The 15,975-nt window shown below is 38.9% G+C and overlaps 6 protein-coding genes across 8 annotated transcripts; 4 read left to right on the top strand and 2 right to left on the bottom strand.

Moving 5' to 3' along the window:
- Window positions 1-778: 778 nt before the first annotated feature.
- LOC100633669 (aldo-keto reductase family 4 member C10-like) lies at window positions 779-3,132 on the bottom strand. The gene is made up of 9 exons (XM_003384232.3): window positions 3,060-3,132; window positions 2,964-3,007; window positions 2,089-2,277; window positions 1,945-2,032; window positions 1,796-1,891; window positions 1,603-1,720; window positions 1,501-1,557; window positions 1,268-1,398; window positions 779-1,105 (listed from the first exon to the last, which is right to left on the bottom strand). Exons 1-9 carry the CDS (start codon window positions 3,069-3,071, stop codon window positions 854-856), a joined length of 987 nt encoding a protein of 328 aa, XP_003384280.1. The 5' UTR covers window positions 3,072-3,132; the 3' UTR covers window positions 779-853.
- A 40-nt stretch (window positions 3,133-3,172) lies between these two features.
- On the top strand, window positions 3,173-4,258 carry LOC105316774 (TNF receptor-associated factor 4-like). Its single transcript, XM_011411951.2, has 2 exons — window positions 3,173-3,329; window positions 3,406-4,258. Exons 1-2 carry the CDS (start codon window positions 3,207-3,209, stop codon window positions 4,207-4,209), a joined length of 927 nt encoding a protein of 308 aa, XP_011410253.1. The 5' UTR covers window positions 3,173-3,206; the 3' UTR covers window positions 4,210-4,258.
- LOC100637496 (histone acetyltransferase KAT8-like) lies at window positions 4,202-6,515 on the bottom strand. Its single transcript, XM_003384177.3, has 5 exons — window positions 6,329-6,515; window positions 6,077-6,246; window positions 5,575-6,024; window positions 5,275-5,519; window positions 4,202-4,545 (listed from the first exon to the last, which is right to left on the bottom strand). The coding sequence occupies exons 1-5, from the start codon at window positions 6,471-6,473 to the stop codon at window positions 4,326-4,328; spliced, it is 1,230 nt and encodes a 409-aa protein (XP_003384225.1). The 5' UTR covers window positions 6,474-6,515; the 3' UTR covers window positions 4,202-4,325.
- Window positions 6,492-8,225, top strand: LOC100633543 (cell differentiation protein RCD1 homolog). The gene is made up of 9 exons (XM_003384231.3): window positions 6,492-6,592; window positions 6,643-6,845; window positions 6,917-6,969; window positions 7,014-7,081; window positions 7,215-7,302; window positions 7,355-7,461; window positions 7,515-7,709; window positions 7,759-7,850; window positions 7,953-8,225. The coding sequence occupies exons 1-9, from the start codon at window positions 6,557-6,559 to the stop codon at window positions 8,107-8,109; spliced, it is 999 nt and encodes a 332-aa protein (XP_003384279.2). The 5' UTR covers window positions 6,492-6,556; the 3' UTR covers window positions 8,110-8,225.
- Window positions 8,226-8,270: 45 nt separating this feature from the next.
- LOC100637621 (enkurin domain-containing protein 1-like) lies at window positions 8,271-9,968 on the top strand. 3 transcript variants are annotated; one of them, XM_003384178.3, is made up of 7 exons: window positions 8,271-8,446; window positions 8,508-8,633; window positions 8,728-8,900; window positions 8,961-9,164; window positions 9,214-9,359; window positions 9,492-9,628; window positions 9,704-9,968. In XM_003384178.3, the coding sequence occupies exons 1-7, from the start codon at window positions 8,362-8,364 to the stop codon at window positions 9,862-9,864; spliced, it is 1,032 nt and encodes a 343-aa protein (XP_003384226.1). In that variant the 5' UTR covers window positions 8,271-8,361; the 3' UTR covers window positions 9,865-9,968. The 3 variants fall into 3 exon arrangements, with proteins under 3 accessions (XP_003384226.1, XP_019848901.1, XP_019848900.1); XM_019993342.1 differs by having other exon boundaries at window positions 8,710-8,900; window positions 8,964-9,164; XM_019993341.1 differs by having other exon boundaries at window positions 8,710-8,900.
- Window positions 9,969-10,330: 362 nt separating this feature from the next.
- LOC100633418 (transcription elongation factor SPT5-like) lies at window positions 10,331-15,969 on the top strand. The gene is made up of 27 exons (XM_011411950.2): window positions 10,331-10,472; window positions 10,520-10,625; window positions 10,718-10,798; window positions 10,874-11,000; window positions 11,050-11,112; window positions 11,162-11,192; window positions 11,288-11,356; window positions 11,477-11,563; window positions 11,612-11,782; window positions 11,845-12,008; window positions 12,212-12,314; window positions 12,393-12,468; window positions 12,520-12,665; window positions 12,722-12,877; window positions 12,949-13,046; window positions 13,101-13,239; window positions 13,317-13,367; window positions 13,429-13,557; window positions 13,680-13,851; window positions 14,566-14,671; window positions 14,716-14,867; window positions 14,917-15,080; window positions 15,187-15,311; window positions 15,356-15,474; window positions 15,520-15,572; window positions 15,620-15,760; window positions 15,821-15,969. Exons 1-27 carry the CDS (start codon window positions 10,440-10,442, stop codon window positions 15,965-15,967), a joined length of 3,009 nt encoding a protein of 1,002 aa, XP_011410252.2. The 5' UTR covers window positions 10,331-10,439; the 3' UTR covers window positions 15,968-15,969.
- Window positions 15,970-15,975: the final 6 nt, after the last annotated feature.

Below are 15,975 nucleotides of genomic sequence, written 5' to 3'. Positions count from 1 at the left end.
TATGACGTGGGCGTTTCTATTTTTAGAACAAGGAGTCTATTATTAGAATTAGAGACAGTGTTGAATCTTCACTATGAGACTAATTAAGATTATTTTACTATAGTACTAATAGTACTAGGTACACCTCCCACTCTAAATGCATAAATTATATAATGAAAAAGAATGTAGGTCGATCTATGTATACATTATATTGCATTTTCACTATAAAAATATTTCTAGATGGTGGTCTTTTAAAAAGTCCACAAGGACAGTTGTTAAGATGGGTCAGCATAAAGTATCCACCTCAAGATGTCCACTGCAGAATCAGCATCTTTCTCGTCATCAGTTGAAAGATATTCTTCAGAATTTCGATTCACAATCATTGATACGACTGATCCAGAGCCATCCTCGTGAATTTCAAACTTTAAAATATACACACAAAAACCAGTCCAGCTCCTATGCATGTACAGCTTGTCCTCTTCCTCCTCATAATACATGAACCACTTGTCTTCCATTTCTTCTGGTACAGTCCCTTTTCGTATGTATTTCATGGCCTCAGTCGAGTACTTGGTGTTCATTTCAATCGTTGTACACTCCTCTGGCATTGGCTTGGTATGCCAGTCGCTTTTCTTTGCTCTTTCTCCTCCTTCAGGGTTGGCGGCCATTTTTCTGTTTGCACTTTGCAAAGTGAAGGGCGTGGCTCAACAAAAAGGTGTGGCTCAAACCATAAATATTATCATAGATATTAGAGTAAATGAAATCTAATACTCTGATATCTATGATTATGGTCTATAATATCTATGCTCAAACCAAGCTTTAAGCTATAACAATAAAACCTCAAAAATAATACACATAAAAATATATATTTAAAATGTTATTTATCGTTTTCAATCACAAAAGCAGAATCAGACTCAATATCCCATGCAGTCTCAACAGAGTCCACTTTTGGTCGGAGCAGCCAGTCATAAGTGTTGCGTCTGTATCCTTTATCAAGCTGCTTCATGCGCTGTATCTCATGATCTTCCAACTGGATCTTACTAGCTGCAAAGTTCTCTTTTATTCTCAACTCGTCAGTGGATTTTGGTATGGTAGCATCACCGAGGCTCAGCATGAAGGCAATGCATATCTAAAAAACATAAAAAATACATTTCTTCACATTATACTTAGTAATCATGCATGCATTTATATGAAACATCAGTAAACATTCAGACAAAATAAACAAGTAGACAATGTATACAAACATTAATGCAATATACAAACATATCATCATGGGATACTGTCAGTATACCTGAGCAGGAGTGGCACCGTGTGACTCTGCAATGTCCTTGATGACTTTAACTTCTAGCAAATTGACATCATCTTTTTCTTTTTCAAGCCTGCCAGGAGATCCAAGAGGAGAGTAACCAACAAAAGTGATGCCTGTAATAGTGGAGTATATATTCAAGGGAAGGAGTATTCAAGGGAGGGAGTACTCAAGTAGGGCATTCAAGAGTATTACAAATATGTATGTAATTGGCTCACTTTTAAGCCGGCAATATTCTCGTAACTTGCGTTGAAGAAGTTGAGGATTACTTTCCACTAAGAAAAAGAGAATAATGGAGGGGCAGGCTAGATGAACCATACCTTGATTAACAGCTGGAATGACTGATACAGTTGGTAACAATGCCTCCAGTTTTGTTATAGTGAAGTTTGACACACCAATAGCCTTCACTAGGCCAAGAGGAAGAAGAGCTTCCATTGCCTATGAAAAGTACATTTTCTGATGCTCTTATCCTTGAGCTGATTCCAAGCACATTATAACTATCATTACTCTAACCTTCCACGTTAGTGTCATTTTCTTTTCATCATATCCCAGGACTGTGTCAGGAGTCGGGAATATTTCTCCTCTCTTTACTCCAAAAGGAGTGTGTATCTATTATGCAGCAAAAGGTCAATGAAAAATATCATTATTATCATCGCACATACCAGAAAAAGATCAATGTAATCCAATTTAAGCCTCTCAAGACTCTCCTTGCAAGCTTGCTCAACATCATTAGGATCATGATAGCAACTCCTATGAGATTATACAAACTACAGCTTCAGTATACTACTCATTGCAACTTAGTTTACCATAATTTGCTTGTTATGAACATGTCTTCTCTCTTCACCACTCCTTCTTTAAAAAGTTTCTCAAGAGCCTCTCCAATCTCTTCCTCATTCTGATATATAAAGGCGCAGTCTATGTGACGGTATCCTTCTCTAACTGCTGCTTCGACTGCTGGCCCAGTCAACCCAGGAAATGGATCGGCTAGCCATGTACTATAATAATATAATATTAATGAAAATGATTACATCATCGTCTGAAGAATATTAGTGACTAGACAAAACTGCTTCAGAATTGTGTGATCACTCATTACTGCAATGCAATGATGCCTGGGTGACTTTAGGCATTCTTTCTGTGTCCTTATATCAACTAGCACTTACCAGACAAGCCATTAATGGTCATTAGTACAATAGCTGATATAGTGGCTTATTATCTTTTTAATTAAAGAATTATTCTTTAATTTGTGATGGTTGCAAAGTAGGTAGTAGTTGTAACAAAAGAAACACAACTTGATAGCAGGAACAGTGCAACAGTGCCAATGATTGCCGTATCAATGCCAAATGTATGAAACCATTATACTATAATCAACTCAATATGATAATAGAAATTTCCTTTTAAATTATTTCACAGATTTTTGTTGCTGTACAGTCCGGATGCTGTTATTGTATGCTGCATGAACTTCCACACACAAAAATAACATCAAACACATTCAACTTTTGGGACAACCATGAATAAAGGAGTCAATTCTACTCTACATTATCATACTAACATAACCTTACTAATTATACTCCACATTAAAGTAAATAGCTCATTATTACCAAGAGTCCTATCATTCAGTATAAACTGCCCATGATGTATTTACAAAGCTAAAAGTACTGAGTTTAATAATTATGTGACTCACCCCAATCCTAGCACTGGCATGTGGACTCCATTGTTTAGAACGATCTACAGAAACAGAAAAGGATTTCATTAAAATGAGAAAGAGTCAGAGAGCTACCTTCTTTGCCATGATGATCAGGAAAAAATAAAATGAGCCACACCTTCACCTTCTCTTTAATAATGGCAGAACACTTCCGGTTTCGTAATAGAATTTTAAAATTCAAACCACGCCCATTGCATTATAAGACCACGCCCTTCTTTCAAAATGGGTCAAACACTTGTTACTGCATTCAGTTCTAGTCCACCTGAAACGTTTTCAGTTGATGAATTGAACTTTTTGGATGACATACCGGATCACCTGCACCTGGAGTGCCCAATCTGTCTTCAAGTAAGACAGCAATATTGATTAAATGTTGAAAAAATAAAGAATTTAATTATTACTTCTTTTTTATGAATATTTTCAGGTGATGACTAACGATCCTTATATTATATCCTGCTGTGGTAATCATTTCTGTGGTGCTTGCATCAATTCCTCGAAGAGAACAAACCCACAGTGTCCGCTATGTAAAGCCTCCAATTTTGAAGTAATGATTGACAAAGGATTACAAAGAACCATTAATGGCCTAAGAGTGAAGTGTATTTATAACGATAGTTCCTGTGATTGGATTGGTCAGTTACAAGGTCTCTCAGATCACATGAGCCGTGATAAGAGACAGGGGGAGTGTCTCTATCCTGTCGTAAAGTGTGGCAATGGGTGTGGTCACAAGGACACCAGATGGAAGCTGACTGACCATGAAGGGAATCACTGTATTAGGAGGACAGTGTCTTGTACCTATTGTTTGGCAACAGGGGAACACAGGGACATCACCACATCTCATTTGGGGGTGTGTCCACTCTATCCCATCCCATGTCCCAATAATTGTAGGCCGGGGCTTAAGTTGCCACGGAAACAAATGAAAAAGCATTTAAGCGAGAAGTGTCCGCTAGTTGATGTCCAGTGTGATTACAAGTGGGCGGGGTGCAAATGGATTGGTTTCCGTGGTGACCATGAAATCCATGCAGAGAGATCAGAGAGTGAACATCTATTACTTGTATCCATGGCAACAAAGACATTAACAGAAGAGAATGAAGATTTAAAGAAGGAAATGAAAGAAATGAAGACGGTGGTAGCAAAGATGGCACGGGAGGTATCAAGACAAGGGAAAGAGATTGAGGAACTTAAAAAGAACATGATTGTTTTGCAAAATAAACCAATCAGACTTAAATGATCTTTTAATGCTTAGAAAATTTCAATCAATACATTTATAATGACCTTAATATGTACAACAGAAAGAAAAGGAAAAGAGAGAGAGAGAGAATGTGTTGACAGAATGTAGAGGGTCCCTCAATGTCTCTTTGTAGTCTTTAGTTTCTTATAGGGCGGAGCCCACCTTAAGAAGTCTGTGTCCACAGTTAGCAGTGGCTTGCGATACTGAGCACTCTTCATGTGTTCCTCAACAACTTTAGGAGTGACACAAATCACATGCTGTCCTTTCCAATACTTGACCATGTTAAGAGCTTGTAGTGTGCTGAGAACATCGTCCTGTGATATACTGGTAGTAGCACTAGAGAATGAGAGATTGTATATGAAGGATAAAACAAGATTAAAAAAGAAAAAAATATAGGCAAAATGTGTACATGTACATGTACTTACATCTTACATGTATATTGTGTAGAAATTTTGAACTGATTCTGATCAAAGCCCCTTGTACATGTGTACATGGTCTTTGGCCAAATTTTGGCAAAATGAAATTTTAAGAATTCTCCATTTTTATAATTTTTCCTGATACATATACATGTTCTTATGTTGTGTAGTAAGTTTGAGCTGATTCCAGTCAAAACTGGATTTTTTTACGAATTTTTAAAGTTGCTAAAAAGTCCAGGAACTGTATTATTAGACAGTTTACACAAGTACAAGAGTGTTAACCACATTATCAGGCAACCCATGATACCTTTTACAATTAGCTGAGTATAAAAGGAACAGCCTCTTTGACCTTCATACAAACTGAACATAAACCTGTTTACATTACTTTTAATATCATGGGTTCAAAAATTTTTGGAAGGGTTCCTATTATGGGGCCCTGTAACTATCAATAATTTTTTAATGTCACATGTCATGAAGCTAAACAGACTGTACTTCCTTTACACAGGAGCGTAACAGATCGTGTTCTGTTCAGTTATAGAATTCAAATAGTGACAAATACCAGTAAATATGCCAGGTGGTAATTTTTTATAACTCTCAGAAAGTCATGTACTGTATTGTAGCAGCTGGTCAGTGAGAGATGAGTACTAACCTCAAGTCTTTAATGGATACGTATCCAGAAGCATTCTTCAATATATCCAGTAGCACCCAGGTCCAGTAGCTTCGGTAACTTAGTTTCCCAAGGTCCGACAAAGGTTTTTCAGGAGATCCTACACATTCTTCTAATTTTGACAGCTCGTAAGAAAAGGCAATTAGGAACTTTCCGTATCCTTTTCGCTGGTATGGAGGCAGAGTGAGAATACAAGCGACATTATTGCACTCAATGCTCTCCTTCTCCTGTAAAGAGAAAGAAAGGAAGACACAACTCATTTAAAGTAAAACAGCTGCTTACTTTTGAGAAGTATCCCACAATATGGCAACCTTCTCTATCAACTTCAGTGAAAACGTAAAACCAAAATGGCTCCACGTCAAAGAAAAGGGTTTTATGATCAAGGAAGAGTTTAGCCAACAGGCAGAGATTCTGGCAATAAATCTTGTGATCGCGTCCATCCAATTCAAACATGGATATATTACCTTTCCTGTATATCTCCTTGCCAGGCGGTTGTCTCCAGCTGCACTCGCTCATGTGTCTTACGTAGGTCTTCTCATACTGCATGTACTTGAGGCAGTACTCACAGATCCATAGCTTTGGGACTTTCCCGTACTCTTCAGGATAAGGCGAGAAGTACCAGGTGTCGATTTCGTATTTCCCAATGTGAATCTTGTCGATGTATTTGATCTTAGTGAGTGCTTCATGCTCCTTCTCTAGAGCAGCTGTAGTTGGGTCCATTTCATCAAACGTCTGAAAAAAGAGGATAATTATAACCAGCTGCTTCCCTCCGTCTCTCTCTTACTTTTTGTATGTGATTAATCTCATCGTGTCTTCTCTTTATGTTTCTTGTTACTGTTCTCTCTCGTCCATTCAAAGAGTCCAATAGATTGTCTTCTTTTGGTGCTTCCTCTAAAGGACCTTCGTCCAGCGAAATCCTCTCGGAGCCAACCCATTCATCCATACGTCTATTAACTGTACAAAAGAACACACACACAGTGTCAAAAACAACAACAATGATGATGATGATGATAATAATATTTGAAGTATTCCTTACATTCCTTGTAGTGTACGTAGTACTCCATTCTCTTGGTATCCATGTTCTCTCTTTTCTGTATAATCTCGGCCATATGCCACGTGTGGTCTGTCATTTCAACGTGATACAGAGACCCCAAAACTGGCTCGTTGCTTTCTGACGCCATTTTGATACCAAAATCCACGTCCAATCACGTGATCGTGTTGTGGGTGTGGTCACCACACCCTTTTGATTTAAAATTTTGAAAAAATGATGGCGAATTCCTTTGGACAGCAGCCACCCCAGGTAGAGAATAGTCCCAATAAATGGTCTCACATGATTTCTAATATTCACAGAGGTTTCCAATGGCTCGCTCTGTCTCTTCTCCCACTCCTGGGATGCAGTCTTCAGAAGCATCACGTGATACCACAGGTGCTCCTACTGCCAGTGGAGGAGGGGTGGCTAGTGGTACTACTAGTGTCGATAGGGACCAGGTCTATATCTGGATACTGGAGCTGATTAATCCTGAGACTAGAGAGCACGCACTTATTGAATTGAGGTGTGTGGGTGTGGCTTACAATTAAATGTGTGGGCGTTCATGCAGTACTAATGTCGCTTTTTTAATTTTAGTAAAAAGAGAGAGGTCTTGCCGGACTTGGCTCCAATGCTATGGCATTCGTTTGGTTCGTTTTATAATAACGATAATAATAATAATAATTATTATTAGGTACAATGGCGGCTCTTCTTCAAGAAATAGTGGCAATATACCCTGCAATTAATCCTCCAACTTTAACTGTAAGATCACAATAATCATATCACAGTACATGATGATGATACCTCTCCTAATAATCATATCACAGTACATGATGATGATACCTCTCCTAATAATCATACTACAGTACATAATAATGATACCTCTCCTCCTTAGGCCCAACAGTCCAACAGGGTCTGCAATGCTTTGGCTTTGTTACAGTGCGTGGCTTCACACCAGGAGACAAGGTCACAGTTTCTAGGAGGTATCACGTATTATGGTGTCTCCTTTATTTTTAGTTCTTTCCTCCTATTCAGCTCACATTCCTTTGTTCCTTTATCCGTTCCTACATACTGTGAGCAAGAATAGACCTTTTGAGTATCTCAGATTAACTAGTTTGGGAGTAGTAGGAGCTCTTGTGAAAGTACGGCACACATCTCTCTCTCTCTCTCATTCTGTTTTCTTCTCTTTCTCTAGACAGATGATCAAGAAGTGATACATTTTCTTCTAACAACAGAAATCATTCCTCTTTGTCTAAGGATAATGGAGTCCGGCAGTGAGCTCTCAAAAACTGTTGCTACTTTTATACTCCAAAAGATCCTCCTGGACGAGACCGGTCTAGCTTACATATGTCAGACTTACGAGAGATTCACTCACGTCGCTTTGATACTGGTAGGTGTGGTCAATAAATGGGTGTGGTTTTAAGTAATATGTATTTCAGAACAAAATGGTCGAGTCCTTATCTAAAGAACCTTCGGCTCGTCTTTTAAAGCATGTTGTGAGGTGCTACCTCAGACTCACTGATCACCACAGGTATGCATGTTTAATTTTAATGGGTTATGGTTCTTATTTTTATAATGTTACTATATTTAGACCCATTGTTACTATATTTATCTGTTTTTATGCTATTTATAGGGCACGTGAGGCTCTTACTCGTATAATCCCTGATCAACTAAAGGACACTACATTTAGCTCCTGTCTAAAGGAAGACTCTGCTACCAAGAAGTGGCTGATACAGCTGCTACAAAGCATTGGGGTTGAGAGCCCGTTCACTGAGAACACTGTGGCTTAAAATAATTTATTAACATCATGTCATTATTATACTAGTTATACTAACTGTGCAAAAACCCAGAAATGACATTAATAATACCAAAAATTACCAATGATTACTTTCCGTATATCCTCGTATACTTTGTCTATTGTGTAGCTCCGTTTTTCAATTCAATTAGTTGTGGGTGTGGTTGTTACAAGGTGCAATAAAAATTTTATTTTTGAGGAAAAGGCCAAAAGGGAGGGAAAGAAAGACCAGAAAAAGCCCAAAGCTATGCCTCTCGGCCGTTGTCCCCTGCCTCCTGATCCTGGCTACGAGAAAACATCAAATTATTATCCACCAGAAACTCTGGATGGAGGTAAAATAACACTAAAAACAACAACATAAAAAATATAATATTTGTATTTTATGTATACCAGATTATTCTCCTCCTGGTCGCATCAGGCCTGAAGCAAGAGAGATAGCGAGTAGACACACCAAAGGAGTAATTGCAATGATTCTATCAAATGAAGGAATGAGCAGAGAACCATCATCTACCAGGAAAAGTAAAAACTAAATGTATATTAAATAATGTATGTACATATTGATGAAGCCACATAAATACATTGATATGTTTAATAGAATTAATATACTCAACAGATAAAGAGACTCCAAAGAATCATTCGGCAGCTAACAAGAGACGTATTCGTGAGATTCAGGTGAGGTGTCAGTCGAGACAAAGGGAGCAGAGCATATCGGCAGAAAGACTCCTCCCACCTCGTCAAGACAAGTACAGTCACGTGACATCAAAACTGGGACATTACCTACCACGAGTAAGGAAGAGAGAGAGAGGGTGAGTGAGAAGGATTTTATTTAAATTAATTTCAATGTAGCAGTCTTCATCTGGTGCTACAGTCCAGTGTGGGGAAAGAGGAGAGAGAGGGAGAGAGAATGAAGCGCCTTCAGCTCCTACTGCTTCACAATACAGCAACAGATTACTACAATCAATGTCAGGGACTAATGTTGAAGCACAGCCTAAAGAAAGGTCATCAACATTGCAGCAGCATAGCAGTCAGTCTGAGACCAGACCTGCTAAGGTAACAGCTTGGCTATAATATTACTCTCTAGTTTTATTTAATTCCTTAGCTAAAAAGAAACTTTATTCTTGAAAATATAACAAGTGCTTCTTGTCACACGATAAAGCAGCAGCCAAAGGTTGTTGAGTTGAATGAAGAAACAGCAAAAAGAGATAGAATTGACAAGTCATACAAGAAAGGAACTGTCCCAAAATAGTAAGCAGAGATTTATAAATATAGATGTGGTTTTTGTAAAGTATTGTATCCATCTATTTATTTGTTATTATTTGACATGAGATCCTGTGTTTTTGTGGTCATGAAGATCTTACTTCATGATTCTCTTTTCAGTTTATTAGAGAGGAAAGAAGAATGGAGGAGAGAAGAGAAGGAGAGACTCGCCAGTTTACCAGACCCCACAGTTCCACCTGGTCATGTTGTCATGTCAACTTCAGATAGACTGAAGACACTGGAGACTCTCAAGCAACGTAAGATAAAAAACCTCACACTAAAACCTTCAATGGATGACATTATTGATCTTCTTTCTCTCTCTCTTTTAACAGATCAAGATGAGTTGCTTAAGGAGCTACAGTCTCTCTCTTTGACGGCTGATACTTTGAGAATAAATGTTAAACGGAATCAGTTGGAATCAAGACTGATCGAGATCGAAGATGCCATTAAGATTTTCTCAAAAAGACGAGTCTTTGTTAAAGTTGATGAATGAAAGTTCAACTTATTATTATTAATACTATAGTCACTATATTTACCAATTATTAATTACCATGTATCACTTCAAAATTATTCTTTAACAGTAGTATTCTTATCTTATCATTCTATCAAAACTGGACGCCCCACGATTGCCTGATCTATTCTTTCTCTTTATAAGCCTCAGTTCCAGCTGTTCTCTGTACGACCCGGGCTCCATACCTTGACCAATCTATCAGTTGGTCCGGAGGTTTCCGGTTATCAAATACCTAGTGGCTCTGTTGTACCATCGTTATGTCACTTTGTGGCAGGTGGTACCTCATTCCGTGTAATTTTTGGAGAGGTCTTTGCAAGCAGAGACCTTGCTTGCAATTTTTACTATGTCTACAGTATCAATATTTTTAATAGGAAGTTTTTAAACCTCCAAACTTGTTATAAAATTTATAACTATTAATAAATATTAATGACATTTAAACTCCGCCTATTTAAAAAATCACGTGATCCAACCCTCGTGTCGTCCATTACCGCCTTCTTGCATTTTGCCTTAAACTTGAGGAAGAATTACTGTTTTAGCTTTAAAAGAAGACTGTACTAATGTCAGACAGTGAGGAGTCCGCCTTTAGTGAAGTATAGACACTCCTTGTTCTTCTTGTCTTCACTTTAACTCATTTTAGGAAGAGGAGGAGGAGGAGGAGGAAGAAGAAGATGATGAAGAAGAAGAAAGAGAGTATGGACACTTTAAGAAACGTCCAAGATCTGAATTCATTCAAGATGAAGCTGGTACAATGATAATAATAATTATTATAATAATAAGAATTAACGAGGTTATATTTAGTGGGTGTGGTTTTTATAATATTTATTAATTAATTTAGAGGAGACTGATGATGAAGAAGATGAATATGAAGAAGAGGAACACGACTTTGTCAAGATGACATCCGGTCCAAGAGATAAAGGTAAATGATAACATTTAAATGATGCAGGTACCTATTAAAATATGCTGTGTTTACTGTACCCTTTACTGTGTGTAGGTGTGTATGATGAGAGGGATGTCACAGGTGCCAGGAACCTCATGTTAAAGACGATACTTACGGAAGAGAACGAGGACGAGGTGGAGGCTTATCTTAAACAGAAATATGCTTCAGCTCCTTCGGCTAGGTAATTTAATAATTAATGGGTGTGGTTTGTGAGAAACATCCTTATATAGTGTTGAGGAAATGGAGGAACAGCCAAGAGAAATAATACAACAGAGTTTGTTACCAGGTGTCAAGTAAGGAGAGATGTCTTGTTTTGTATTGAGTGTGTCTTTCTGTTTTTAGAGATCCAAACTTGTGGACTGTTAAGTGCAGGGTTAGTCTCTTCACCTCTCTCCTCTCCTACCCCTTCCCTTAACCTCCCTCTCTCTCCCTTCTCTACCCCTTCTCTCTCTCTCTCTCCTGTTACAGATAGGTACAGAGAAAGAGACAGTGATGACTTTAATGAGGAAATTCATTACATTACAAACCACTGATACAGTAAGTATCATCATTGCTTTTATAGTAGACTATTAAGCTGGTTATAATCTTTATTAGCACCTGGGTATTGTTAACAGACATTTAGCAGCTGCTTTAATTGATTTTCTTTCTCTCTTTTAGCCTCTCCTTATTAAGAGTGCTACAGCTGTTGAAGGTCTCCATGGTTACATATACGTTGAATCTTACAAGCAGCAGCACGTCAAACAAGTAAATAATTTAATACTTTGAAAAAAACACCATACCCCTCCACCTCAGGCGATAGAGGACATTGGTAACCTGGCGATGGGCAAATGGAACCAGATGATGGTTCCGGTCAATGAAATGACGGACGTCCTTCGTGTGGTCAAGGACTCGGCCAGTCGTAACCTGCGGCAAGGATCCTGGGTCAGGATCAAGAGGGGGATATACAGGGATGATATTGCACAGGTAAAATAGTATTAATCACTTGTATGTTTATTTGTTTGTTTGTTTATTTATTTATTGATTAGGTTGATTATGTTGATACTTCACGTAATAAGGTGGTCTTGAAGATGCTCCCTCGGGTTGACTATACTTCGAAGAAAGGAGCTCTCAAAGGAACTGATGATGATGCTAATAGGAAGAGAAGAAAATCACGACCACCTGCTAAACTGTTTGATCCAGAGGCCATCAGGTGAGGAGAGAGGGAGAATAGCAGGGATAATGATGGAGGGCTAATGTACAGCTGGTAATGTGGGGGTACAGCAAATTGCTAATATTAGGGGACCTTGTGTCCATTGAACATGTGTATATGGTTTTAAATGGCGGGTTTATTTTATATGATTTAAATTTATTCCAGCTGGTATCGTTCATTTATTGTGCTTTATTAATTATTAGAGAGTTAGGAGGACTGATATCTTATGATGGAGACTTTCTCGTGTTTGAAGGAAATCACTTTAGAAACGGGTTCATGTACAAGCAGTTTGGAATGAACGCCATTGTAAGTAAAGAAAATAAATGAACCATCTTTAAATCTTCCTTCTTTTCTCTTTCTTTCTTTCTCTCTCTCTTTCTCCAGATTTTTGAAGGAGTCAAGCCTACATTAGGTGAACTAGAAAAGTTTGAAGCGACACCTGAAGAAGTTGAAGTAGAAGGTACAGTATCACCTGTTAATCACATGATCTCCTGTATATTCCCACTCCTAGTGAGCGGTAGTGCCATTGGAGCAGCTGGTCTTGAGCCTGGTGACCTCGTTGAAGTCTGTGAAGGCGACCTCATGCACCTCCAGGGGTCAGTGATATCGATTGATGGGAATAATGTGACGGTTTTACCAAAACACGAGGACTTACGAGTAATAAGAGAATATCCTCAAGGACTTGCCACTTTTAGTGTTTCTTCTCATTGCAGGATCCGCTGGAGTTTAACATATCAGAATTGAGGAAGTTCTTTCAAGTTGGGGATCACGTTAAAGTGATTGCAGGGAGACACGAGGGGGAGACGGGGCTGGTCGTTAGGATTGAAAATAACTTGGCAATCATCTTTGTAGACCTAACAATGCATGAGGTGGGTTTTAAAAAAGATAACATTGTTTATTTTTATTTATTTATTTGTTTGTTTGTTTGTTTATCATGTAGTTGAAGGTAAGGCCGAGAGACCTTCAGTTGTGTCTTGAGAAAAGCAGCGGAGTGGACACCTCAGGTCACTTCCAACTGGGAGATCTTGTCATGTTGGAGTATGTACATCATTATTAATTAATTCTTTATCTCCCTGCCTCTATCCTCTCCAGCCAGCAGACTGTTGGGGTCATCACTAGAATGGAGAAAGAGGTTTTCAAAGTGCTGACTCAGCACGGTAAAGAGCAAAGCGTCAAACAGCACTCAGTCCAACTGAGGAAGACCAGAGCCGTAGCACTGGACTCACACCAGGTATACTGTTAGTATATTATTGGTATACTGTTAGTATATTGTTGGTATACTGTTAGTATATTGTTTTTTATTTTTAGAACTCAATTTCTGCTAAAGACATTGTGAGAGTTGTCAAAGGGACACATATTGTAAGGAGATGAGTGTTTATTATTTATTTGTTTGTTTGTTTGTTTGTTTGTTTTTTAATAGGGTAAACAAGGTGAAGTTAAACACGTCTACAAAGGATACGTCTTCATTCATGCACGAAATGTCATGGAAAATGGCGGAGTCATAGTCACCCGTTCGAAGGACCTTGAGCTAGCTGGTAGTACCAGTAACGTATGTCACATGATAGTCAGGTTACCCTTTAACCCTCTCTCCCTCCCTCTCTCTCTCCCCTTCTCTCTCTCTCTCTCTCTCTCTCCCCCCTTCCCTCTCTCTCTCTCTCTCTCTCTCTCTAGGCTCAGGCGCTCACTGGGTTTCAGAGTCCTCGACTGGCTAGTCCTAGTCCTCATAGAGGGGGTGGGCGGGGCAGAGGAGGCCGTGGCGGGGGAGGAGGAGGAGGAAGGTTCAATACTCGTGACACGTCACTCATTGGGAAAACTGTTAAGATAATACAGGGACCCTACAAAGGTAAGGGAGGAGATTTAAATGGCCGTAACTTCAAAAATTGAAGTCGGAATCAGCTCAAACTTTCTATACAGCATAAGTACATCAATATGTATCAGAAAATGTAATAAAAATTTGGAGTGATTTCGGAGCCATTTTTTGAAAAAAAACCATGGGCTATAGCCTTGGGTATTTTTCAGATTTTTGGCTTTTTCTTAAAATAGCCATAACTCGAAAAATTGAAGTCGGAATCAGCTCAAACTTTCTACAGAGCATAAGTACATCAATATGTATCAGAAAATGTAATAAAAATTGGGGGTGATTTTGGAGCCATTTTTTGAAAAAACCATGGGCTATAGCCTTGGGTATTTTTCAGATTTTTGGCGTTTTCTTAAAATAGCCATAACTCGAAAAATTGAAGTCGGAATCAACTCAAACTTTCTGCAGAGCATAAGTACATCAATATGTATCAGAAAATGTAATAAAAATTTGGGGTGATTTCGGAGCCATTTTTCGGAAAAAACCATGGGCTATATTTTTCAGATTTTTGGCATTTTCTTAAAATAGCCATAACTCAAAAAATTGAAGTCTGAATCGACTCAAACTTTCTACACAGCATAAGGACATCAATATGCATCAGAAAATGTAATAAAAATTGGGGGTGATTTTGGAGCCATTTTTTGATAATCTGCTTATTCCATTATTCACTGTAGCGCTATGCTCCTCCTCTCCTTACAGGTTATGTCGGTATCGTTAAAGACTGCACTGATTCAACTGCTCGTGTTGAATTACATACAAAATGTCAAACAATCAACGTTGACAAGACACGCCTCTCAGTCATAACGTAAGTGACCACACCCACCTCACCCTAATCTCACTTATCCTCAGAGGTCAAGAGAGTGCTGGTATGATGTCTTCTTGGGGGCGTACCCCTCAATTTGGAGCTGCTACCCCGGCCTATGGTAACATGACCCCATTACCAGGAGGAGGAGGGAGGACTCCTCTCTATGGGTCAATGACACCTTCTCATAGTGGAGATGGTCAGTTCAATACCTTTATGATTATTATTGTTATTATTATTATTGACAGGTGGTCGTACCCCTAGTTACAATAACCCTGGTTACATGACCCCGTCACATGATCCTTCCCGCACTCCTCTCCATGGAGGCAGTGCTTGGGATCCAAGTATTACCAACACTCCAGCGAGAACTGATGAATGGACCAACTATGGATCAGCACCTTCACCTTCAGGGGTAAGGAGAGAGAGAGAGAGAGGGAAAATGTAAATCTTGCAGCTGCTTTGTTAGCTGCTTCACTTAATAAATTAATAATAATAATAGTAATAGTTATTAATTATAGACGTATGCTAACCCAGCAACACCAGGTAGTGTCCAGTATGACAACCCCAGCACTCCCAGTGCATACATTGCTGACTCACCCCAGAGTAACTCTTCTTCACATTACGGATCACACTACAGTGCCAGGTACATGTGTACATGTAATTAATAATTGTTCCCGTTCTCCACAGGACCCCCATGTACTCATCTGATTACAAATACACTCCGTCTCCTACCAATTATAATCCAATGACCCCCGGGAGCAATCTTGAATATAGTCCCAGGACCCCTGGGAGCCCCCTTGACACTGGTAATTAGCACGATATTAATATCTAATATTTAATGCCCCCCTCAGGTGACCTTGGCTTTCCTCCTGATATTGAAGTTATGGTCAAAGACCTTTATCACGTAAAGACGAAGAGAAGAGATTTCACTTCTCTTTTATTTGTCTTTAGGATTCCAGTCTAGCTGGTAAAGTGGGCGTGATCAAGAGTGCCGTTGGTGGGCGTGTCTCTGTATATCTCTATGACGACGGTCAGGACGTGGACATACCAATGTCCTTCCTTACCCACGTGCCACCGATGAAAGGAGACAAGGTGAAGAGGAAAAGGAAAAAAGGATTAATCTATTTTCTGCTCTCTCTCTCCCTCCTTTAGATAAAGTGTATTAAAGGAGTTCATACTGGCAATACTGGATACCTCATGAATATTGATGAGGGAGACGGTATCGTCAAACTAGATTCTGACGGTTCCCTTAAGATCATAACTCTTAATGAACTAGCTAAACTCGTTACCAGGACCTGACAAACCAG

The sequence above is a fragment of the Amphimedon queenslandica genome, unplaced genomic scaffold (assembly GCF_000090795.2).
Source record: "Amphimedon queenslandica unplaced genomic scaffold, v1.1 AMPQUscaffold_13499, whole genome shotgun sequence".
Taxonomy (NCBI): Eukaryota; Metazoa; Porifera; class Demospongiae; order Haplosclerida; family Niphatidae; genus Amphimedon; species Amphimedon queenslandica.
Note: the sequence above shows the minus strand (reverse complement) of the source record. Positions and strands in the feature narration are given on the sequence as shown.